At 38.7% G+C, this 26,170-nt stretch overlaps 2 protein-coding genes across 2 annotated transcripts; both read right to left on the bottom strand.

Moving 5' to 3' along the window:
* Window positions 1-6,020, bottom strand: LOC118566135 (kinetochore scaffold 1-like). The gene is made up of 8 exons (XM_036147231.1): window positions 5,926-6,020; window positions 5,699-5,803; window positions 5,515-5,612; window positions 2,818-2,883; window positions 2,618-2,727; window positions 2,236-2,357; window positions 391-516; window positions 1-190 (listed from the first exon to the last, which is right to left on the bottom strand). Exons 1-8 carry the CDS (start codon window positions 5,961-5,963, stop codon window positions 94-96), a joined length of 762 nt encoding a protein of 253 aa, XP_036003124.1. The 5' UTR covers window positions 5,964-6,020; the 3' UTR covers window positions 1-93.
* A 1-nt stretch (window position 6,021) lies between these two features.
* LOC105935411 lies at window positions 6,022-25,602 on the bottom strand. The gene is made up of 27 exons (XM_036147590.1): window positions 25,435-25,602; window positions 24,101-24,135; window positions 23,272-23,308; window positions 22,865-22,924; window positions 22,609-22,691; window positions 22,457-22,512; window positions 22,355-22,376; window positions 22,226-22,269; window positions 22,086-22,138; window positions 20,907-21,543; window positions 20,399-20,451; window positions 19,795-20,251; window positions 18,140-18,520; window positions 16,512-16,892; window positions 14,855-15,235; window positions 14,577-14,620; window positions 12,655-13,183; window positions 12,390-12,421; window positions 10,069-12,270; window positions 7,530-7,644; window positions 7,389-7,447; window positions 7,176-7,274; window positions 6,943-7,058; window positions 6,651-6,741; window positions 6,406-6,522; window positions 6,215-6,302; window positions 6,022-6,107 (listed from the first exon to the last, which is right to left on the bottom strand). The coding sequence occupies exons 2-27, from the start codon at window positions 24,127-24,129 to the stop codon at window positions 6,022-6,024; spliced, it is 6,252 nt and encodes a 2,083-aa protein (XP_036003483.1). The 5' UTR covers window positions 24,130-24,135; window positions 25,435-25,602.
* Window positions 25,603-26,170: the final 568 nt, after the last annotated feature.

The raw sequence follows: 26,170 nt of genomic DNA, 5'->3' as shown, positions 1-26,170 counted from the left end.
TGCTTGAGAAAATATTTAAGCTTTTATTATCAATAAGTACAATGTTTGATTACAAATAATTAGGGCGTAGATGTGATCTTGGACGTAATGCTGCTAAGAAAGTAGCGTTGCATGAAGCTTCTTGATGATCCGCGTAAACAGGTCCCTTCCTGGACTCAGCGAAGCCACAATTTCTTCGATTTGTTGGATCCTGCAAGCAAATCAGAATTATTACATATTGTTAGTTGGTTCTGACTGCGATCATAAGATATTACAGTGGTACATTTATGACAGCAAATGTCTTTAAAGCCAGTTGTTCAGCCGTGGAACGGAGAAATGTTTCCTTTCCTATTGATATTTATAGACAATATCTCATTCAGACCTGCTGATCTCCATCTCTGCTCCACTTACGTTGTGTTTCCAAAGACGTTTTTAAAGCTTTGCACGTGGAAGACGCAGAGCTTGTTGATCAACTGGGCAGCAAAGACCACCTCAAACTTGGAAGACGCCTTGAGGCTGCTGAACACCACGTGCACGCTGGAAGAAAAGCAAGGACACAGTCAGGGTTTCTTTTCCAGACTGAAATCTCCAAAGGTTCTCAGTTCGATTTTAAAGACAAAAGCTCAGGATTAAATAAAGTTAATATTTATTTAAGGCTCAAAACATGGAAGCTACAGAAACAGACTGAAGATGACAAACGGACACGGATGGATGACAGAAAATCAGATGGAAGGATTTGAGATGAAAAAGTGAACTAAACATTTTTAAAAGTCACTTTTCATTTTTCTTAAAATTTTCTTTCCACATTTTAAATTTTTTCTTTATTCAGATTTGGAAAAAAAGAATAATTTTCACATTAATTCTTGACCAGAGGTTTGCAAACTTAGGCTTCAGGAGCCACATGTGGCTCTTAATAACTTTGGCCAAAAATGCTAAAGAATGGAGCAGCGTTCTTATTACATCTCTCTTTGCAGGTGAAGAAGCTCACTGAGGATGTATCGTTCTCTCCCTTTTCTCCTTTCATTTTTTCTCTCTTCTCTTCTACCTTCTTGTTTTAGTGTCCATATATTATCACATTTTCCCTGCATTATTAATAAAGCTTCTTGCATGTGTAAATCAAGCGGAGCACTATGGCGAATGCGGTAAGGCTCCGCTTGTGAAAGTAAAACCTGTTGGGCTCTTTTTGGCATCAAGACAACAATTCTTATTGCCACATTGCTAGACAGGACACTATTAAAAAAAGAAGAAACAAAAAACAAAACAATGGAGCAGCTTTTTTAAATGTAAAGGTGTTTTTTTTCCAGGCATTTTCCTTCAAACATTTCCAGAGTGACACCAGTGGTGTAAGGAATATTCTTTTCTTTGCCAATTTGCTGCAAAATATGAACTTTATGGGGACCGTTTTGAAGAGAAATCTAAAAGAAAAAATAAAATAGTTCTTTAAATTAAAAATATAACCACATTTTATAAATTAGGTATGATCAAAAACCACTAAAGCTCTTTTATTTCAAAGAAACATATTTTCTTTGTGACTTTTAAAAAGGCAAAAATGGATCTTAGGGGGGGTGAAGGACTCCTGGCCTAGAGTTCCCAGTCCTTTATGTCCGTTTTAAGATAAGACACGAGGAACGACAGCAAGAAGAAAAGGAGGGCAAAGGGAAATAAACTCAAGACGCAAGTAGGGAAGAACAGGAGCACACCTAGAGGGAAACGGTAAGTATACAAGGAATAAAGGAAATAAGTGAAAGGACAGTAGGGAAGGAAACAATGGAAGAATACGAGGAGCAAGGAAGGATGCAAAGAAAGGAAGGAAAGAAGGAGGGACACAAGAGTAAACAAAGAAGGGAGGACATGTGACAAAAATGACAAAATAATGAGGATGGAAGGAAGGAGAGCAGGGAATAAATCCTGGAAGTATAACAATTTAACTAGTCTCCATTTTCTTTTTTCATGCAGAGTAGAAAAACATTTGAATCAAATTTAACACTTTTCCAGACTTGTTAGGAACCAAGCTGTATTTAGCAAAGCTAAAAAAGCACACAGAAAACCCGGCACAAAGTAAAACCGGACATTTGCCTTCTTTGATAAGACGTGTTTTTCCTGTAGTCAACAATCTACAGTTCTGCTGATACCAAAGCCAGAAGAAAAAAAAAAAACCCTAAAACCTATAGCCATGTAGCTGTTACGGGTTAAATAGCTGCAGGAATATGTGATGAAAGAGGGAAATATCAGTGCTCAGTGGAGCAGAGTCCTTACTGGGTCCCTGAGCAGCTCATGTCGAGGATGTCGAAGCGAAGACTTCCCCACGTCTTCAGCAGACGCACCTCCTCCCCCAGCAGGCGGCAGCGGCTCACCACCAGGCTGACGTCATGGAGAAGCTGAAGGAAACAGAGAAAACCCTCCGGCCTGTAGTTTAAACCAGCTGACCAAGGAATATATGAAAGCATTGCATGGGTGATGAAAGACAGGTTCCTGCTTCAATCAGACGCGCGTCAGCTAAAGCATAATTATCACAGCTTTTACCAATTTGTTTAAAGAGTATCTGGAACAGGTTGAATTCGTTGGAATTGCAACAAAAACAAGATAAAATATCTTAGTTGCAATGGTCTCAAATGAAAAAGTGTGATTTCACACCGACCTGTGGAACGTCTCCACTGGTGGGGTATTTCTCCAACCAGCCGGACTCCCCCTGAATGTACTGGGAGACCAGATTATGGACAAGGCGAGCATAGCAGTGGGACATTTCCTCTGATAGGAAGAAACAAAACACTCATTTAGCAACAAATACGGCAGAGCAAGATCAAATTTATGCTTCAACGTGGCAGATTGTTTTCTCACCGTTGAGATTAAATTCGAAGCCGATGTTTGTCAATCTCTTCTCAGGTTTGCTGTCGCCGTCATTTCCTTAAAAAAAGAAAACATTTCAATATAATTCAAAGCTTCCTAATACATTTTTTAAAATAAGAATAACTTAATAAAAGAATGATAAAGCTTTCCATCATGCCAATATTTTTTTTTTTAGTTAGGGACATAAAAAGATGTGATTAAAACCAGAGGTAAGGCTGATGCAGGAGAGACTAAGGCTACGTTCACACTGCAGGTCTTAATGCTCAATTCCGATTTTTTTTTGTGAAATCGGATTTTTTTGCGTGTTCATTCACATTTCCAAATATATGCGACTTGTATGTGATCTCCTGTGTGAACTGAATGCATTCAGCCTAAGTGTCCCGCATGTGCACTCGAAGACGCAATGACGTCACACGTAGCAAAGAGTCCTCAGTGTTTGCGGAAGTAAACATGGATTATAATGCTGGCGCGCATTTTTCATTTTCATTAATTGATTTTCTAACCGGAGCTTTCCCCCCATTGACTGCTCTCCTCATTGTTGTCCGCTATGGGTGTCGTCTTTCTTACCGCTTCTGCATAGCAGGACGCAGAATAGTGACTTTTGTCGAGCATCGGTGACGTACAGGTCAGATAAATGCGACCCGGCCGTACAGACACAGGTCGCATTTGAAAAAATCAGATCTGTGTTGTTCAGACTGTCATAAAAAGATCAGATCCAGGTCACATATGGGCAAAAAAAAAAAATCGTAATGGGTCACTTCAGGCTGCAATGTAAACGTAGCCTTTAAGGATCACAGAACACTTCAGAAGGAAGAGAAATGAAAGGACGGACGGACAGACGGATAACTGGAAGAAGGAGCAAATAGACTAACACTGATGAACAAATTGATAAATGGACTAAAAAAAAAACAGATGGATGAATGTTTAAAAGGACAGATGGAAGACCACAAGACAGAAAAATTGGATAAATAGTCAGAAGGTTTTAGGAACGGCTAAACAAATCATAGCTGGACAACCAGATCCAACTTAAAGATAACGGGATAAGGCTAAAAAATGTCTAGAAATATGGCTGCAGAGTATTAGGAAAAAATGGAACATGTGAATCTATTTCCCTTTACACAGGACTGTCTCAGAAAATTAGAATATTGTGATAAAGTTCTTTATTTTCTGTAATGCAATTAAAAAACATGAAATACATTTTACATACATTCTGGATTCATTACAAATCAACTGAAATATCGCAAGCCTTTTATTGCTTTAATATCGCTGATTATGGCTTACAGCTTAAGAAACCCAAATATCCTATCTCAAAATATTAGAATATCGTGAAAAAGTATACTAGTAGGCTATTCAACTAATCACTTGAATCGTCTAATTAACTCTAAACACTGCAGGGTTTCCTGAGCCTTGAAAAACACTCAGCTTGGTTCAGTAAACTAAATCACAAGTACAGATAAAAGTCTAGGCACATTTATTTTTCTTGTTCTTAACTCACAAATGCCTCTGCTTGCTCTCACGATGGGAGTTTCAAACTGGAAACCTTTATGACAGCTACGATCTCCTGGTGAAATAACCTTTTGCTTGTTGGAGGGAGAATAAACGGCGATTGTTTTCGCCCGTTTCCTTTTGCAGGGAGTGTGGAGCGGGTCATTTTCATGTAATCTAAGCTCCTACTGTTGACAAGGTATCAAATGGCAAACCGCTGTGAAAGTGAATATAAAAGTGTGAGCGACACCGTTTCAGGCCGCCGGCGCGTCGCTGGCATGGAAATGACGTGTTGCTGGATTACTTGTAATTACAGTTACTTGTAATATGATGCAAAGAGATCCAGCGATAACGATCTGCTGAGCCGTGCCAGAAATACCAAATTATCCACTTTCTAATTCCTTCACCCATTCTCATCTAGGGGTGGGCGATCTAATATCGCAACATTACACCCACAAAAATCTAATATCACAATATCTTTAGGCCATATCACGATACACGATATATATCACGATATGTTCAAATAACCTTAAAAAACAAATGTTTTAATCCACACAGTGCCTAAAGTTGCATTGGTATATCTCAAATTAACGCGTCAGTTATTTTTTTGTTTGAAAAATTGATAGCAAAATAAAAATGAATTTAAAATGTTACATTTTAGCCATTTTTTTAACCACAGCTGCACATAGAAGCTTTTCACAAATTACAATATTGCCACATTAGAGCTCTATCGTGATTAACACTGGACCTTAAAAAAAAAAAAAAAACAGAACATCCCAGCGGCCAAAAGGAACACCACGGAAAAATCTGACACAAAATAAACCTGAAATAAAAGATGCTCTTTTGTGCTTAAGGCATAAAAATTTGTATAATAAAAATGTGACAATCCCAAAAACAAAAGCTTATATATTGACTATAAAAATCACCTGACCAGTCGCAGCTACATAGTCAGAGCATCTCAAAAATATTTACATTGCTCTTTAGGTGCTGGGAAATTTACAGCGGCTCAATCTTGCCATGAAAATTTACACTCGATGATCGCAATAAAGTAATTTTAACCATTGCGCAGAGAAAAACTTTTCTAAACTGTGGAGAACGCCTGATCTGAAAATGGAGCATGATGACGGCCTTTAAAGACCACTTATAGTAATAAACTATTGTATTTGTGCTTCAAAATTACAAGAAATAAGCCAGAAATCTCACCACTGGTCTTTTCATACTCCAACAGCAGGAAGAAGGTCCCATTGAGGAATGAGAAGACTGAAGAGTTGTCCTGCTCTTCAAGCCTCCATTCAGTCAACCTAATTAAATAAAGCAGATGAATCTTCAACATTCTTGTACAAAAAACAAACAAACAAAATAAGAACGACTGTGAAAATGAACCGACATATAGAGCGTGTCAAGGTGGCTCTGCAGGTCCCTCGCTTCTGCGCTCAGTCTTACTGCATCACTTGAATTCTTCTTTTTCTCCAAATCCAGTTCACATATTTGTCTGAAAGCAACAAAGAAAATATTTGTAGGTTGTACTAAATCATGCACCTTAAGCCTGAGAATTAGTGCAAATGTTTATTCTTATGAAGCTGCGTGAAAAACAGGAGCATAACCTCGGCTCACCTCTCACGGTCAGCCAATGCTTCTGTAACCTTTGACATTTCTATAAACACAAAACGTCATTATTTAGTTAAAATAAGTTTAAAAAAACCAAAGTAGTCATGATTCACGTCCCAAATTACCTTTCTGCAGTGATCTTAGACCTGGCTTGTCTTCAGAGCCCTTTTCCTCAATTGCGTTAAGTTCTGCATGGAGAGGAAAATGCTCATGATTTTATGGGACTGTAGCATTAAGTAAGCATTTTCTTTTAGCCTTCACCTCACACAAGTTACGTCCTCCACTACAGACCTACCTGCTTCTACTTCAGCGATACAGCTGTCCAGCGTTTGGATCATCTCATCTGCCTGATTTATTTTTTCCAACACCTTCTGCTTTTCCTCCTGGAAAAAAAACAAACATTAAATAAAAAAAAAAAAACAATGCTTTTTCTGAATTGACAATATTAACCAGCGAAGCTCAACATTCATTTGTAAAATGTCTCACCAGATTAGCGGGAACAAGACTTGAATAGAGAACCTCCTTCATTTCATGAGTCTGGACTCTGCTTTGTTTCCTGAAGAAGTTGTTTTGCTCCTTTAGCTTAGCGCCAAAGGACTTCAGCTGATGGTATAAGCAGGAAACAAATGAGCCTAAGTTGCTTTGTGGTGAAATTAATGTAAGATTTGCATTGTGGACGTTCCCTGTTGGGTTTTAGATGCATGAAAGAAAAAAGCTGTATCCTTTAATACCTCTTCCTCTGTGAAGTTCTTCACTTCTTCCCACAAAGGCCTATTTAGAGTCTTTAGGGGTTTGTTTAAATCCTGCTTCCGATGCTTCAGCCTGGAAAAAACGGACAAATACAAAATATTTGAGATATCGCACATCCACATTTGCAGAACGGCAGCAAGAGTTGTATCTTTAAATCTGCCTAACGACACATTCATCATTTTAAAATCAGAATTTTTACAAAGAAAACCAGGAAAGGCGAAATGACAAAGGGATTTTATAGGCAAATTCTTTTTTAAAAAAAAGTGTACACACCCTTCTATTTTTCCCGTGAGGGTCTTGGCGTCTGTCTCGTAGACCTGCTGTTTAGGACGGCTTATATATTTATCTTTCAGCAAATCCAGTGGCGTCACATCCTCGTTGGCCAAAAGCTGCAAAAACACACACAAATTAATCAAAGCACAATTTGGCTGAGCTTTTTATTTTTTGCAAAGAGGAGAGTTTATGTAATATAATTATACAAATAATAAAAAAAAAAAGAACCATACTCTGCCAGAAACGACACTCTGCCGAGGATTATTGATGACAAAATCAATGCTGAAGAGATTGAAGAACTCCAAAACTGTAATTGTGCCATCTTCGAGTTTCTGTTGTCAATAATGATCAAAAACGGTGAGAGACGTATGTTAGATGGGGAAAAAACAAACATAATAATAATAATAATAATTAAAAAAAAAAGTTGGTTTAAAAACAAAACCTACTTTTAGTCCATCACTGACGCAGTCTTCCAGCTGGGATTCAAACAGGCTGTTTTTACAAGCTGGAAAACATCAAGACAGGAGGTGAGGATGAGCAGACGGGTACAGATATTAACGCCTTCGTTTAAAACTACGCCGTCTTACTCGACTCGGACGCAGTGTGACATCTGCTGGCCGTTTCACTTCTGTGAGAGGAGTCGACGGGCTGCGAGCCGTCTGTAGCCACGCTGCTTTCACCGTCAACATCAGGCTGCAAGGTCTGCAGAGGAGGTAAACAGGAAGGGAAGTGAGTGGGAGTGTTTTTGTGATATTACAAAGTCAAATTGCCAATAACACGCTGGCATTTCCAAAAAAACCTATTTGTGATTAACCTCAATGTTGTTTTCGGGGTTTTTTTTATTAATTTTTAGAAGGGTTTACTTGCCGTACATGCACCAAGTTACCACTTTTAGTCGACATCATTTCAGAAACGTTTTGGATTCAGTTAATCGGGTCGTTCTCAGGTTCATGTTTTGAAGCACCAGGAAGTAGGGCTGGCCGATATTGATTAAAAATTAAATCTCAGATTTTATCATACCAAATCCGATTAATCGATTTTTTTCCTCCTTTTTGTTTTATAAAAAGAAATTATTTTAAAACCTTGCTTTTTATGTCAAGCATTTTGTCAGGGAGTTGACCTGAATTCAAAGTGCAACTAAAAACAAGCTGTGAAACATGCTTGTAAAACAAGATGGCAGCCGTGCCATTATAAACAATGAAAATATAACATTTTCATTGTTTCATAAACATTTGCTGCTAGTTGTATTACACATTGAGCTAAGAACAGGCTTCACTGCACTTGTGAACATTAAACTAAGTTAAAAAAAAAGGAAATAAGTAAATGAAGTACCTCGTATTATGGTAAAAAAAAGTTTCCACTTAACAATATTTTGACAATACATTTGCCTAAACATATATTCAGCATCACACGCTGTTCTCTTTATGGAAACCCAATGAGTGTATTGGCAAAATAAAATCCAGATTTTCCAAAAATGAAATCTTAAAGAATTGTAAATTCGAATTAATCGATTAAATCGATTTATCGCCCAGTCCTACCAGGAAGAAGGACTGATTGACTAGTGGAGGTTTTAAATTTACATTTTTATGAATTAACCTATGGAATATAAAAAAAACACAAGGCTATTTATTATAACTTGTAATAATATTGTTAAAGTTACTGATACTTCTTAAGGCAAGCGTTTGTTTTGGGAATGCATAAATTAAATTTACTTCTGGACTGAAAAATCTGAGTTCTACAAACGGCCCAACAGTAAACAGCTTCCTGTGAGCTCATACTACAGCTTTGTTGCCTTTGCAGGACAGGTGACCTATTTTACTCTGGTGGCAAGGTGTTCTACCAATAACTCACTCTATTTTTTTGATTAAAGAGGGTTTAAAAATAAGAAGCTGAGATTAGGGCTGGACGATAATTCAATAACAATATATATCGATCGATAGACGTGTGGTGCAATAGGAAAAAACAGGGTTGATAAAAGTTCCATATATAAACAGTTTTCCTTCCTTCCTTTCAGCCTATCATATTAGTTGATGCTAGAGTCACTACTTCCTCTCGACCAATCGTAATCTGCGTCTTCCCACGCCACAACCTCAGACCTCAGCCCTGCGTCAGCCTCTCAATTATCAAACCTGAGAAGTAACTAGTGTACTATTCCCACCTAAATAGGCTATTTTATTCATTTATTTTGTATATTTATTTTGGTCACTTTTCTGGTCACTTTAGTTTATTCTTTGTCAGCATTTAATACCATAACTCAGGTCTCTTAAGTTATTTTTCTTTAAAAAAAAATTCTGTTATGGGTAAAAAAGTTGATTAAATAAAGATTTAATTGGAATTCTGTGTTTTGTGTTCTTTATTACAATTAAATCATTTAACAATATCATAAAATGTCCAGGCAGAGCTGCACATAAAATATGGTTTTAAATATTTTCAATAACTATCGATATCGATCAATATGCATTTTTTTTTTTAAATCGATAAGCTTTTTTTCTATATCGTCCAGCCCTAGCTGAGATCGTCTCTGAAAGGCTCACTTAAGTAGCCTCGTGAGACCATCCTGATCTCGCGAGCTTTCAAGGTTTCACTCGCAGATCAGTCTGGCTACGTTCCGTTAAAGAAAATTTGGAGCCGTTCACCAAACGAACGTCCAATCAGCGTTGGCTTTGAGGCGGGTTGAGGTGTGACGCAGCGAGAAGCGCGACAGTTCAGTCTAAAGAACATGGCGGCTTCAGCCGATGAAACTAGCGTTAGCATGGCTGTCGAGCAAGTTTTATCGGAATTACAGAGTCTTTCTCTGCTGAGCTAACGAGCCTTTACCTGCAGCAACAAGAGTAGCTTGGCTTGTGGTTGTGTTTTCGCCGTCGCTCGTAACAGAGCGACGACGAAGCATGTTGACGAGTACGTCATATGCTTCGTTGATCTGATTGGTTTATTTGGCCCGTCTATCACCAACATAGGCCAATCAGCTAACCGGCATTTTCGCCCCTTCCCAAAATTACTTCAACGGAAGGTTTCCAGATGGATATGCGAAGCAAATCTATCTGGCGGCGTCAGGTTATCACTTAAGAGGCCCTTTGGTGGTTTCAAGAATATACAGGATACAATTTCCACTCAATTCGGACCTACCGTTCCAAAAAACTCTGCGTCCGTCTTCAGTCTCTTCCTTTCCTCCCAATCGTTTCCCCCCGCCGGCCTCTTTTGACTCTGGCTGCGGCCGATCGTGACATCTTCAACAAAAACGCCGTCCTCTAACGGCTCAGACACGTCGAACTCATCGGAAGGACCCTCCTTTTCAACGGTGACATTTACAGATTCTGAAAGATCTTCGAAGTCGACCAGCTCTTCGTCTTGAATGTTACCGGTTTGGTCAAATCGGCTCAGCCGCTGGGTGACGTCGACCGCGGGCGTTTTGGCGGGGTCTCCTTCAAAGGACGCCTTCGCCGACTCGTCCGCGTCGTTTCTTTTCGGGAGTTTGGGTTTGAAACCTCCTATGGTAAGTCTCGACATCAGCCGTTTAGTCTTCGAGCTGGTCGCGACAGAGGGGTGTCCTGCTTCTGTAAGATTTTGAGCATCTCCGTCGTTGGTATTATTTCCTGGACTCATTTCGAGCTCTGGCTCTGCTGCCGATGGGGTTTTACGTTCTGGGCTTTTGTCCAAATCGGAGTCCGGACGAGGCAAAGGAGCTGTGCAGTCGTCCGTGGCAGGAGCCGCCTTTATCAGCTGGCTCAGACGCTTAACCCTCGACGTGAGATTGGCCAAACTCCTGCGTCTCGACGGCCCGTCGGCGTTTTGATCAGCAGTACTGGGCGAGCTTTCCATCTTCTGTGATACAGCATGTGTTTCTTCTTCTTCTTCAGGCTGATTCTCTTTGTTCTCTGGTACAGACACGTGTGACCCGAGTGCTCCGCGGCTCTGTAAAGTCAAACCGGGTTCCTTGAAACCTTTTGAAAGAGGGTCTTGCTTGCTTGATCCCAAACGTTCCTCACTCATGTCCATACTTGCATTGGTTTCCTCGGTGTGGGTTTTATTCATCGTCTTGACCACATCATCTGAAACCCAGCTTGGAGATTCCCTTTTAGCATCGACATCTCTTTGAGGATTGACCTCGGCACCGCTCGGCTGAAACAGGAAGTCGTTTGAAGTGGAATGCTCCGACTGTGCCGATGAAGATTGATTTGAATCCAGTCCCAATTTCCCACTGGCTGAGTCTTTCATAGGAAGGGCAACGCTCGTGTTTTGGTCCGACAGAACAGGATCTACTAGTTGATTATCGACGGTATTTACACTACGGCAGTGGGTCGTGTCCACAGTCGCGTCATTTGTTGTGAGTTTAGCTGCTTTGTCGGCAGGCGCGAGCAAAAACTCATTGGATTGAGATGCTCGTTTAGCATTCTTCAGGATGCTTTTGGTCTCACTTTCTGTCTCATCCACAAGGGTGTAGTTCATCCTCTCTGGGTTAGCGGACAGCGAGTCGATAATCTGGTCCGGTTTTTGGTCGAAACCAGTGACTCTTCTTAGAGTGGAGCTTCGGGTCACGTCCAGAGTAGCACCATTTGTTGGAAGCCATGCCTGATTCTCCTCTTCAGACGGTGGCTCGTTGAAAAGCTGGTCTGGCACCACAGTTGAATTTTCAAGAATCATCGTGCGGCATCTGGTCACATCCATTTCTACCTCGTTACCGTCAGACCATACAGTCCTCTCCTCATCAGCAGGTAATAAGTCCCCCTTTTGACATGCAAGCAGACTGGAATTACGCTCCATGTTCTCGTTTTGGCGCGATTGCAAATCAGTGGAAATCTCAACGGTGCGATGTGTCGTCACATCATCCTTTGCACTGGACAGCACCAGTTTCTCTCCATTTGGGAAAGATTGCAGAGCTACTGTGTGGCTTTTGGTCATATCCATTTCTGCATCGGTTGCATGGAACCTCACGGTTTTCTCCCCACCAGCAGGTAAGAAAGCATTTGAGGAACATTTCAGAGGTAAACTTTTTACAAAATTTACTCCTTGGCTTGCGGTCACATCCAATGCGTCGAATCCCAAATTTTTCTCACCATCGGCAGGTGGAACAGCATTTGAGGAACATTTCAGAGGTAAACCCTTTACAATGCGGACGGTGTGGCTTTTGGTCACATCTATGTCGGCGTCGTTTGCACTGAATCTTACGGTTTTCTCTCCGTTTGAAGAGAAAACCACATTTGGCAGTGATCGAAGTGATAAATCACAGGTCATGTCCACTGTGTCATACTGAGTAGCATCCATGCAGCCCCCAGAAGCAGGAAATCTCACTGCTCCGTCTCTGCAGTCATATTTAGAGTCAAACTCCACCTGAGGAGAGAAGATGAAAACTATTAAATTTTTATAAACTGGGTAATTACATCATAGACGTAGTTTGACTCTCAGTGAAAGGCTTATTAGTGTGGCTATGATCAGGCGTTTAATCTCACCTGATTTCTTTGGACTGTCGTCATTAAAGAATCTGTACATAAACAGGAAAAACAGAATATTATTAAGAAAACTTCCGGTTTAAGAAAATTATTGCAACATTAACACTTTCAGTGTTCACATTCATCTGTCATTTTATCTCATGAGATAAGCAACCCTTCCAAAGCAGAGGGATTTTGGAACAAGTGTTTAACTTTCTACATAAGGACCCTTGTTTTTTTTTTTAGTAGCTCTGGTCACATAATAATCATGAAATATGCCATATACCTGCAGAATTTGATCCTCCGGAGAGTAAAACCGCCTGAGGAGGCTCCTGTTTATGTGGCGCTTCTTCCATTCGGCCAGTCTGAACTCCGGTCACATTCACGCTCGCTTCCGCTCCCAAAACGCAGCCCGTCTGAGCTTGAGTAATATCCATGTCATCTTCCTGGTAAATTGAAAATCCAGCAGGCGGCTCTGCAGTAACGGCGGTCATTCTTGCACACACAGGACCAGCGTTGCAGTCGTTTCTCGATGAGAGACGTGTCAAGAGGCCATGTTGATCTTTTTCTGTGACGGAAGTGATGCAATCTGATCCTAGACCAGTGGCCATACTCATGTTGACGCACTCAGTGATATCCATTGCGGCGTCGTCTGCAGTGAACCTCACAGTTTTCTCCCCACACGTGGGTGACACGTTCACGTTTGGGTGGGAGTCCGGTTTGACGTTAGCGGTGATGTAGACACCACGACTCTTTGTCACGTCCAAACAGGCTGAAGTCTTTTCTCTGGAGCCATCTGCAGGTACAACTTTGTCCTGTGGAGACGTGATGTCAGCGTAAGAGGGCAATATTATTTCTAGTTCTAGTGTTAAAGTATTTTACAATTAGAAGTGGTGCATTTCAATTACAGACTGGCAGTATGGCTAACGCTCTAATCACACAATATTTGTAAAAAAAAAATAAAAATAAAAAATCTCTATTAATTTAACTGTGAAAAAAAAGAAAAAAAGATATGTATGTATATATACACACAAATGAGACACAAAAACCAGACAGCATAAAGTAGGGTCTGTGAAGTCATCGTCTCAAAAACACATTGTTTAACATTTCAATTATGTTGAAAAATAGAAATATTCTAGGGAAAAAAAAGAAAGAAAAAAAAGGGAAAAAAAGGAAAAAAAAAGAAAGAAAAGAAAAAAAAGGAAAAGAAAAAGAAGAAGAAAAAAAAAGGAAAAATAGAAATATTCTAGGGAAAAAAGAAAAGAAAAGGAAAAAAAGGAAAAAAGAAAAAAAAAGAGAAAAAAAAGAAAAAAAAGAAAAATAGAAATATTCAGGAGCGTGAAAGTTTGGGAAATGGGAAAAATTACAAGACAAAGTTCAGGGCAGAATCGTCCTCATCTTCACCTTACAATAAGGTGAGGTAGTCAAAACCCTGTTTTTAACTTTTCTTGCAAAGACACATCTTCTTTAGAAGAGTGAACATCAAGTTTAATGCACTTTAATAAAGTCAATACCGTATTTTTCGCACCGTAAAGCACACCGGATAAAAAAAAGGGGCTTTAAATATTCTTCCCAAGTGTGTAATATCACTCCGCCCCTTCACGTCCACAGCTGTCTATCCGTCTCTGTCAGGAGGACAGAGTAGTTGAACTACACTGCCCTGTTTTTAAACATAAAGCCAAAATAAAGGTAACTTCTATATTGAATTAACTTACTAGGTTTATTGTTTCTAGCGTGTACTCCAGGCGCGGGCTGCCATACATCAATGCACTTCTAGTTTTGACATTACAGGCAGGCAGTCTTGTAGACAGCTCAGGGGTCCTTTCAGGTAGTGACAAAGTGTACCGTAATGCTCCTAATATCCAATGAGTGGAGCGGCTTTGCTAACCGAAGTCTTACTTACACATTTTAACTGATTTTTGAGCGCATTGTATCATATAAAATCAGTCAGTAAGCGCAAATATAATCATATATAAAGGTGCATCGGATTAGAAGGCGCACCATCAAGTTTTGAGATTTAAAGATGCTAAGTGCGCCTTATAGTCTGAAAAATACAGTATTTAAGATACGTCTCAAGAAAATACTTTTTTGCCCCCTTGCGTTGTTTCCGTGTTGGAAATTAGTGAGATTTTAAAATGTTTGTCACACACTTTACTTCAGGGATTTAGGGGGGGGGGAAAACTAATAGCAAGTTATAATTAATCTCACCTGATGCCTTATGTTCAAAGACAGCTTTGATGAGGTTTCCATACCTGGAGATGGAAAAATATTTTAATTAGTAAAATAAATCTGATCAGCTGTAACCTTTTTCCTATTAAACTTACATTGGGAGATTTTAAATTACATATGTTTATTTATTTGCAAGTGCAATTAAATACTCAAAAACGACTCATAATGCAAGATTAGTGCAACTTAAAATTATTGCAAGATTCAAAAACTTAGATAATTCTACTCTGAACCAACCAATGGTGTTGTTTTTTTTGTACCTGCATGAGATGATTGTGGCCGGTCAATGTTCTGCTGCTCTAACGTGAAGGCCTCTTTCTTCTGACTTTCACAGAGAGGCAGAATTTCAGTGATGCGCCCCGTTTGAAAATCAGTCATCTCCATGCTCACATCGCCTCCCATAATGTGGCCCGTTTGAGCTGCTGTCATCTCCATGCTTATGTCCCCTTCAGGACTGATAACAGACAGCGGTTCTCTCCAACTTCTCCTTGTTCTCGCTGGGCAGTTCTCTTGATCGATATCGTTCCTCCACAGTTCATGCTGCGACAGGGAGCCGCCAGCGCCGACCGTTTGCGTCGAGGATGGAGGCTGGAATCTGGGATTTTCAGGATTTCCGCCGCTCGTTTTGGACGTTTCCATACCTGGAGGAGGAAAAATATCTGAATTAGTAAAATAAACCTGATCAGCTGTAGCCTTTTTTGTTATTAAATTTACAATTGGAGATTTTAAATTACATAATAATGTGTTTATTTATTTGCAAGTGCAATTAAATACTCAAAAACGACTTATAATGCAAGATTAGTGCAACTTAAAATGATTCTAAGATTCAAAAACTTAGATGATTCTACTCTCAACCAACAATGGGTCAATTATCAGTACCAAGATATTTTGTAGTTTTAAATATTACCGTGTCCAAAATGCAAACATTTAATGTCACTTAATAAAAAATAAAAAAAACGATTATTTAGATTAAAGAAATTAGAAAACTGAGCAAGTATTGATTGAAAATTAGGTTTCCTGGTTGTATGGAGTTCCAAGTAGGTCAGCACCACCCCTCCCCAACCTGTTGCTGTACACTGTCAGCTGGCAGGCTGAACCAGAGCTTCCAACCTTTTTGAATTAATTAGAAAAGGGTGAAATCAGCTATTTGGATAAATATTATTTCCTGGCTCGAAAAACCCAAATAGTTATAGTGTGCAAACCAGAGAGGCACCATCCATCACCATTTGTTGTTAAAATTAAACTACAATGCTCTGTGCAAGCTCCACTGAGCAGAAAGCTTGTCTAATAAACCCGGTAATATCACCACATTATACTCATGACACTCATTCAAAGAGTAGAATGACATAATTTATCTTTTTAATAATTAATGCCTACAATGCTAAATTTAGTTGCTTATTCTACAGTATATTTTAAGCTAAATTCTTTGTCAAGATGAAAATAAATGGTAAAATGCAACATTATCATAACCAATATTTTATTATTTAAGCAGCAGATTGAATAATTGTTGTTTTTGTTTTAATTTTATTTATTTATTGATCATACTATATATTTGTGGTGCATAGGGTTGCAGTAGAGCCGGTACTCAAAACATGGAGTTTATTAGGGGTCCTCTAGGATTCCCATCATTGGCCCCTTTGATGCAAGCACCCCCATTTCTCTCTCTGTCCATTTCCTATCTAATTACTGCCTAAACATTGTTAAACAGTTACACCACGACAAAACAGTACTTTTAGTCAAGCTTGTCATGTTGTAAGCATTTCCTACTGGGCCTAGCCTCATCTCCACCTGATTGATCCAAAACAAAGGGATAAACTTTAGTCACTTTTGATAAATCAATGATCTTTCCCTCTTACATTTTACTCTGCTATGCTCTTCAGAGAGAAATAATAATAATGCTGGTGGTTTCTTTTGTACCTGTATGAGATGATTGTGGCCGGCCAATGTTCTGCTGCTCTAAAGTGAAGGCCTCTTTCTTCTGACTTTCACAGAGAGGCAGAATTTCAGTGATGCGCCCCGTTTGAAAATCAGTCATCTCCATGCTCACATCGCCTCCCATAATGTGGCCCGTTTGAGCTGCTGTCATCTCCATGCTTATGTCCCCTTCAGGACTGATAACAGACAGCGGTTCTCTCCAACTTCTCCTTGTTCTCGCTGGGCAGTTCTCTTGATCGATATCGTTCCTCCACAGTTCATGCTGCGACAGGGAGCCGCCATCGCCGACCGTTTGTGTCGAGGATGGAGGCTGGATTCTGGGATTCTCAGGATTTACACCGTTCGTTTTGGAGGTTTCCATACCTGGAGGAGGAAAAATATTTGAATTAGTAAAATAAATCTGATCAGTTGTAGCTTTTTTTTAATTAAATTTACAACGGGAGATTTTAAATTACATAATAATGTGTTTATTTATTTGCAAGATCAATGAGATACTCAAAAACGACTCATAATGCAAGATTAGTGCAACTTAAAATTATTCTAAGATTCAAAAACTTAGATAATTCTACTCTTAACTAACAATGGGTCAATTATCAGCACCAAGATATTTTGTAGTTTTAAACATTACCGTGTCCAAAATGCAAACATTTAATGTCACTTAATAAAAAGAATGATAGTTTAGATTAAAAAAAATGAGACGACTGAGCAAGTATTGATTGGACATGAGGTTTCCTGGTTGTATGGAGTTCCAAGTAGGTCAGCACCACCCCTCCCCAACCTGTTGCTGTACACTGTCAGCTGGCAAGCTAAACCAGAGCTTCTAACCCTTTTGCATCAATTAAAAAAGGGTGAAATTGGCTGTTTGGATAAATATTATTTCCTGGCTTCAAAAAACCCCAATAGTCATAGTGTGCAAACCAAACAGGCACCATCCATCACCATTTGTTGCTGTTAAAATTAAACTACAATGCTCTGTGCAAGCTCCACTGAGCAGAAAGCTTGTCTAATAAACCCAGTAATATCACCATATTATACTCATGACACTCATCCAAAGAGTAGAATGGCATAATTTATCTTTTTAATAATAAATGCCTACAACGCTAAATTTAGTTGCTTATTCTACAGTACATTTTAAGCTAAATTCTATATGTCAAGATGAAAATAAATGGTAAAATGCAACATTATCATAAGCAATATTTTATTATTTAAGCAGCAGATTGAATAATTGTTATTTTTTTGTTTTTATTTTATTTATTGATCATGCTATATATTTGTGGTGCATAGGGTTGCAGTAGAGCCGGTACTCAAAACATGGAGTTTATTAGGAGTCCTCTAGGATTCCCATCATTGGCCCCTTTGCTGCAAGCACCCCCGTTTCTCTCTGTCCATTTCCTATCTAATTACTGCCTAAATATTGTTAAACAGTTACACCACGACAAAACAGTACTTTTAGTCAAGCTTGTCATGTTGTAAGCATTTCCTACTGGGCCTAGCCTCATCTCCACCTGACTGGTCCAAAACAAAGGGATAAACTTCCCCCTTTCATTTTACTCTGTTATGCTCTTCAGAGAGAAATAATAATAATGCTGGTGTTTTTTTTTTTTTTGTACCTGTATGAGATGATTGTGGCCGGTCAATGTTCTGCTGCTCTAAAGTGAAGGCCTCTTTCTTGTGACTTTCACAGAGAGGCAGAATTTCAGTGATGCGCCCCGTTTGAAAATCAGTCATCTCCATGCTCACATCGCCTCCCATAATGTGGCCCGTTTGAGCTGCTGTCATCTCCATGCTTATGTCCCCTTCAGGACTGATAACAGACAGCGGTTCTCTCCAACTTCTCCTTGTTCTCGCTGGGCAGTTCTCTTGATCGATATCGTTCCTCCACAGTTCATGCTGCGACAGGGAGCCGCCAGCGCCGACCGTTTGCGTCGAGGATGGAGGCTGGATTCTGGGATTCTCAGGATTTCCGACACTCGTTTTGGAGGTTTCCATACCTGCAGGAGGAAAAATATTTGAATTTGTAAAATAAATCTGATCAGTTGTAGCCTTTTTTTAATTAAATTTACAATGGGAGATTTTAAATGACATAATAATGTGTTTATTTATTTGCAAGATCAATGAGATACTCAAAAATGACTCATAATGCAAGATTAGTGCAACTTAAAATTATTCTAAGATTCAAAAACTTAGATAATTCTACTCTCAACCAACCATGGGTCAATTACCAACACCAAGATATTTTTAAGTTTTAAACATTACCGTGTCCAAAATGCAAACATTTACTGTCACTTAATAAAAGGAATGATTGTTTAGATTAAAAAATTAGACGACTGAGCAAGTATTGATTGAAAATTAGGTTTCCTGGTTGTATGGAGTTCCAAGTAGGTCAGCACCACCCCTCCCCAACCTGTTGCTGTACACTGTCAGCTGTCAGGCTGAACCAGGGCTTCTAACCTTTTTGCATCAATTAGAAAAGGGTGAAATCGGCTGTTTGGATAAATATTATTTCCTGACTCGAAAAACCCAAATAGTCATAGTGTGCAAACCAAAGAGGCACCATCCATCACCATTTGTTGTTAAAATGAAACTTCAATGCTCTGTGCAAGCTCCACTGAGCAGAAAGCTGGTCTAATAAACCCGGTAATATCACCATATTATACTCATGACACTCATTCAAAGAGTAGAATAGCATAATTAATGTTTTTAATAATAAATGCCTACAACGCTAAATTTAGTTGCTTATTCTACAGTTATTTTAAGCTAAATTCTATATGACAACATGAAAATAAATGGTAAAATGCAACATTAACATAAGCAATATTTTATTATTTAAGCAGCAGATTGAATACTTGTCCTTTTTCTGTTTTAATTTTATTTATTTATTTTTTGATCATGCTATATATTTGTGGTGCATAGGGTTGCAGTAGAGCCGGTACTCAAAACATGGAGTGTATTAGGAGTCCTCTAGGATTCCCATCATTGGCCCCTTTGCTGCAAGCACCCCTGTTTCTCTCTCTGTCCATTTCCCATCTAATTACTGCCTAAAGATTGTTAAACAGTTACACCACGACAAAACAGTACTTTTAGTCAAGCTTGTCATGTTGTAAGCATTTCCTACTGGGCCTTGCCTCATCTCCACCTGATTGGTCCAAAACAAAGGGATAAACTTTAGTCACTTTTGATAAATTAATGATCTTTCCCCCTTACATTTTACTCTGTTATGCTCTTGAGAGAGAAATAATAATAATGCTGTTTTTTTTTTTTGTACCTTCATGAGATGATTGTGGCCGGTCAATGTTCTGCTGCTCTAAAGTGAAGGCCTCTTTCTTCTGACTTTCACAGAGAGGCAGAATTTCAGTGATGCGCCCCGTTTGAAAATCAGTCATCTCCATGCTCACATCGCCTCCCATAATGTGGCCCGTTTGAGCTGCTGTCATCTCCATGCTTATGTCCCCTTCAGGACTGATAACAGACAGCGGTTCTCTCCAACTTCTCCTTGTTCTCGCTGGGCAGTTCTCTTGATCGATATCGTTCCTCCACAGTTCATGCTGCGACAGGGAGCCGCCAGCGCCGACCGTTTGCGTCGAGGATGGAGGCTGGATTCTGGGATTCTCAGGATTTCCGATGCTCGTTTTGGGAAAACTCACAGGAAACTCAGTAAATCGCAGATCATCGCCCTTTCCAACTGTTGTCTCTCTGCTGTCTTTTTTTAAAACTGAAGAAACCTGAAGAAAAAAAAAACAAAACAAAAAAAAAAAAAACACCCATGCTAGCACAAAAGTACATTATTTTGATGACCGTTTTCCAAAACCCCTCACTTCCAGCGTGTTGTACGTCTTTTAAAAGCTTCGGATAGTATCTCTGAAACTCACCTTTTGGCTTTCATGAGGAGTAGCTACTGAAGGATTTACCAAAGATTTATTTGCTGAAAGAAAAAAAAATCATTTGAATTATTAAGCAAGTCAATGATGAATTAAAGATTACATAAAAAACTCAGTCCTTCCAGAAATGCACTTTTAAAAAAAATTAATGTGTAGATGTTATGTTTTCAAGTTATTTGCAGTACGCTGTAATGTTCCTAAATACAACTCTGATAAAATATAAAGTATGTTTTAACCATTAAAGCCTAGCCAGGGATAGGGGTTATAAATAGGCTTTCATTAAGTCTATATAAATATCATCACCTTTTTATTTGACATATATAGCAATCTTTGCATTTACCCCTATAAACAAATAAACTATGAGCTGAAATCGTGCTAAGTTAGCCCACATGTTTACTTTAATGGCAGCCATATTATTACTGGTTGCTAATATTTTGGTCTAGGTGTGTAATGGCCGGCTTAGTTAGGGTCATTTAAGCTGCAAGTTGAGATTCCTTACCTTTGAGGTTGTCTGACTCTCTTCTATTAGACATTTCGAACATGTCTTGAGTTGGAAAGAGACACTGAAAGGGATCGTCGTCTGCGGCGGCCCCCAGGATATGACCGGTCTGCACTCCTGTGAGGTCCATGCTCAGATTACCCTCTGGATGGAAAGCACTTCCACGAAAGGCTTCTCCGCTCTTCCGACTGCTGCTCAGAGAGTTTGGCACCTGATTTTCTTTGTCCACATCTGAGGTTCGCGTTTCACTTTTACCCGAGGATGATTTCGCTTCATCGGAGGATGGACCGGCCAACGCCGTCATCCCGGTAAGAACGGCGCTTGGTTGGGAGAGACTTAAGAGGAAGCTTTTAAAATCAGGATCCAAATGAGACCTTGTATGGGCAGGGGGTCTCTTTTCCGTACTTGGATTTGTTGCTTGTACAGAATGACTGGAAGCCACATCTCTGAATACCTCAATATCGTTCCCCTCTCTCCCCGAGTGTATAAGGTCGAAGTTTTCATGGGAGAGGTCTCCAAGCAGCAGCGCGCCACTGTTGAGGTTTATGCTGTGGCTGTGAGTCAGGTCCATGACCGCATCCTCGGCAGAAAACAGGACCGTTTTCTCTCCGAACTCAACCCCGCTGTCAAGGGGGACCTGTTGAAAGTAAATAACCTTACATCAACAAAGTTCATGGAAAATATTACCATAGGAGAAATGTTGAAGAAAAAGGGGGTTCAGTAGACATAAACAATCGTAAAAACAATACAGATAAGATCATGGCTATGGGTCAGCTCATATTTCAGCGAACCGCGCCTTTATTTTAGCTGAACCTACGTCCAATTCACACCCGGCAGATTAATCATTTGAGGTCAGTTAAATTCTTTAAAGACGCGTGGCAACAAAAGTATAAAACATGCTCAAATCACACAGATAAGATATTCTATTTAGACTAGTCAACTCTAAAAGATAAAAAGTAAAAAAAACAAAATAAAAATGAATATACAGCCCCTTATCTAAGCACAATGACTCCATGATCGACCCGATGTTGGTTGATATTATTTGACATAACCTTACAGTACACTATGGGTAGACTTAGGAGAATACCTCTGAGTGCTTGGTTAGGAAATTTCTTTAGAGCACGAACAAAAATACGATCAAAGTGGTGAAATAACCAGCACCCACACATTAAAACTCACCATTATTCTTTGCTGAGAAGCATGTAGAGGAGCATTCAACAGGGTCTCCATACCTACATTCGGAGAGCTGTGTTAGTAGCAATAATAAAAACAACATTTCCAATCTGAAATGTTAACAACAAATATAATAATATTCCTACCCATAATCTGTGGGCTTTCGTCTTCGGTTGCCAGCACCTGAAACCTTATTTAAGAAAACAGAAGAACTCAAACAGATGCAAAATGCAAAAAGAGAAAGGAACTAGATTTGACTAAAGTGCTCCCTTTACCTGTTTTGTGTTGTTCCAGCGGCTGCAATATAATACAGAACAACAATTATAAGTCTGCTTCAGATGAAACGAGGGAATAATGTAGATAACCTTAATGCATACCTGATCCCAGTAGCAGTTCAAGAGGATTATATGCAGAGGAAACATTCTTGGGTTCCCTTTAAAAAAAAGAAAAAAAAAACAAGTTGATTAGGTAAAAAAAAGAAAAAGATTTCTACATGAAATATAGCTGAGAGTTTTATCCTTGCGCTCACTTGGCAAACAGGACAACATCATTGTCAGGAGCAAAGCTGACTCTTCTTGAATTCCTCTTTTCAACCGGTTTGTCACTTTCCACCTTAGTAGAGAGGAAAAATAAATAAAATACTAATGTGAAACAATTAACTGCGTCAACCCCCTCCTTCAACATTTTTTTTAAAATCATTGTTTTACAGTATTGAAGATGTTTAAATTAAAAACATTTATTCGTACATTACCAAAGAATAAACAGGACCAATGGGGTCCATTTACCTCGTTGTTCTGTTGCTCCAAGTTCTGGAGCACTGAGGATTTCCGTGGTGCTTTTAAAATCTGAAAAATTTTATTCAGACAATTCACGTGTTGTTCTTTTTTTTACACAAAAGTTCACTTTTGACTTATAACACATTGGCCAAGACGAATGTGTAAACTTAAACAAAAAATAACAGATGAATGATTGACAGACAGTTCGATGGGTAAGAGGATGGATGGAGGTGAAACAAACAGATGAAAGGATTCACAGCCAGATGGGTGATGGACAAACGGATGAGACACAGGATGGTGCATGAATACAAACACTTCTTTGTACTTTACTTCATCTAATGTCCTGCTTTTCCACACTGCATTTAACACTGAAGGATTCTGGGTGCTTTCTGCTCTAAACAATTTGTGATACTCACTGAAGAAATCCGACGCTTGGTAGATCCGCTGCCTTCACTGCAGCACAAAACACAAATTACTAATAGTCATTTGACGCATTTTAAGGCTGGGCTAATGCTCATGGAAATACAACATATTGTAAATAATCTAGTCATTTCAATGCCAAAATGTTCAATTTAAGCTTTGTTGTAACAATAAACGGTTGATAGATCGATAGATGTACAGCACAAAAAAAATTATAAAGGGAACACTGAAATAACACATCCTAGATCTGAATGAATGAAATATTCTTATTCAATACTTTGTTCTTCACATAGTTGAATGTGCTGAAAATAAAATCACATAAATTATCAATGGAAATCAATCTTATTAACCCATGGAGGTCTAGATTTGGAGCCACACTCAAAATTAAAGAGGAAAAACACACTACAGGCAGATCCAACTATGATGTAATGTCCTTAAAACGAGTCTAAATGAGGCTCCTCATGTTGTTTTTCCGTTTATTCCTGTCAAACAGGAGCGTATACGCATCTGAAATTAGAACTTCAATGCAATTTAGGTGTCATGTAACATGAATAAGGGCGTAATATGCTTCTAGTGTACATTTATTGACTGATTAAAAAGAAAAGCTACTTTGCTGCGCGTCCAGTGCGTTTCCTCCTTTACTACCCAACCGGTGACTTATTCCACAAAGGTGTGACTGATTTGGAGTTACACTGTTTTGTTCAGGTGTTTCCTTTATTTTTTTTGAGCAGTATATATAAAAACACACACTTTATAGGAAGCCTGTTTGAAATTGACTCAAACACCATAAAACGATTACTCTATATTACAAAGATTTTTACTCACACATTTTTTCCCAGATCCAAAGGGTCCATCTTCTCCTACACAAAAACAGTAAATCAAAACCAGATCTTAGATTTACAGATTTGGATGATTTCCATGGGCATGCTCATGTATAAATAGCCAGAAAGCCTTTAATTGACAACCTATTTAGGAATTGGAAGGCAGAGGAGGGCATTTACTGTATCATTTGTCATTTCATCATTAGAAAACTTTTGGTTTATCATAACAACAAATTCAAATTAATGTTTGAAAACTCAACAAAAAAATTAATGCGTTGTTCTGGATTTTTTTAAACTATTTTCTCCATTGTTTGTTCCATGTAATAATAATAACAACATTCGAAAATATAGTTAAATACAATCACTTTCAGTTTAGTGATAAAAATCCCAGTTTTTCAAGAGCAGCGTTTGTGTTTGTGGGGCTATGCTTGCTTCAATTACCTATAAAGACTGCAAAGAAGGGACATAGATCATTATCAAAATAGTGCCACAAAATATTGTGATGAAATTATAAGGCCATACTGTCCCTTTCATTGCAGGTGTGTGAGACTAGAAAATAGGTTTGTCGTACAAATAGTTGTTTGTGTTTGCTCCCTTTCTCTTTAAGCTGCTGGAAATTCAACTTTCCTGAGGGAGTCATCACAGAGGGATCGATAAAGTTTAAGTCTAATTAAATGATGAAGCGGGGGGAAAAAAAGTTGCTGTAGATTTTTATTTGCCAATGGTGTCTTTGGCAATAAAACGTCATTTATAAAAGTTTCAATCAAATTGAGAAAATATAACAGAATGTGTGCCTTTTTTTGTATTAGTATCACCTCCAGGCAGGCGATCAAAATTGCAATATATTTCAACCATAATTGCAATTTAACTTGGACTTTTCTCTGCATTCACCACAAGCAACAAAAATGGCCTGTAGATAAAGATGTTTGTAAACAAGGACTATATACAACAAGAAAGGTGACTGTTTTTATTCATCAAAATATTCTTATTCAACAGAATAGCTTTGTGAGTTGGACATCAATCCTTGTTGAACAAAATTGTTTAAGCATTAACTACTTGCCACCCAAAGATTAGCTTCAAGTCAAATTAAATTGTCAACGTAACCCCACTCACGAAAGACATTAAAATACTCCTTTCGCCGGACGCGTCCGTTACGGTGGAATCACGCGTTATACGCCATGCAATCACAAAACCATGTCTGCCTTCATTTTTATTTTTACATAAATCAATGTATTATGTTTTCATATTGCTAGCATTAGCCGAAACCGATTTAGTGTTGTTAGCCTTATTGTCAGCAAGCCATTACGTGAGCCGTCAGACCAGTATTAAGCCACTTACCGTATATGTAAACCAACTTCTTCCCTCTACACCAGGTGGGTCTGTGTTACAAACTGTTAACGTCGGTAAAACATTTCACGGGACATTTTATTATAGGTAATGTGCGAATTTGCAACCGACAGCTAACGTCTAAAGTTTTGAATTTCACCGCCTCTGCCTTCTTCTTTTCGTTAGAGTTCCTTTTTTTGGGCGGTTTGGAAAAAACGAAAGGTGCTCATTACCGCCACCACCTGGTATGGGGTGTGTACTGCAGGGACGCTCAACAGAAAAGTAAACAAACCAGTCTGTATATGATATTCCGAGTACACTATTGATCTCAATTCACTAAATAGCAAATATTGTTTATCCTGTATACTAATAAATTATCATATCTTTTTTACTTTTACTCCAAACCCAGGAAAAGCAGACAGGGAATCAATGAAGACCACATATACAGGGTTGATAAGATCGGTACCAGGTTGTGGGAGTATTGTGTAAAAATCAACTTCTCATACATCTTTACATAAATTAAATAATATTCAATGTCAGGCAAAATTGTTACTAGAACATTTACACTACAGTACCTTTATTGATAGAAATGCGTGGGTATTATAAGCTTATTTATTCTGCCAATACACCCTTTTCAGACATGAATATATACTGTCAATTATTATATAATTGTGTGTCTGAAATAAATATCATAACATAAAAAAAGGAAAACCACCATTATCCACAAGAAGGGATCAATTAGCTTCAC

This window comes from Fundulus heteroclitus, chromosome 15 (assembly GCF_011125445.2).
Source record: "Fundulus heteroclitus isolate FHET01 chromosome 15, MU-UCD_Fhet_4.1, whole genome shotgun sequence".
In the NCBI taxonomy this organism is placed as follows: domain Eukaryota; kingdom Metazoa; phylum Chordata; class Actinopteri; order Cyprinodontiformes; family Fundulidae; genus Fundulus; species Fundulus heteroclitus.
Note: the sequence above shows the minus strand (reverse complement) of the source record. Positions and strands in the feature narration are given on the sequence as shown.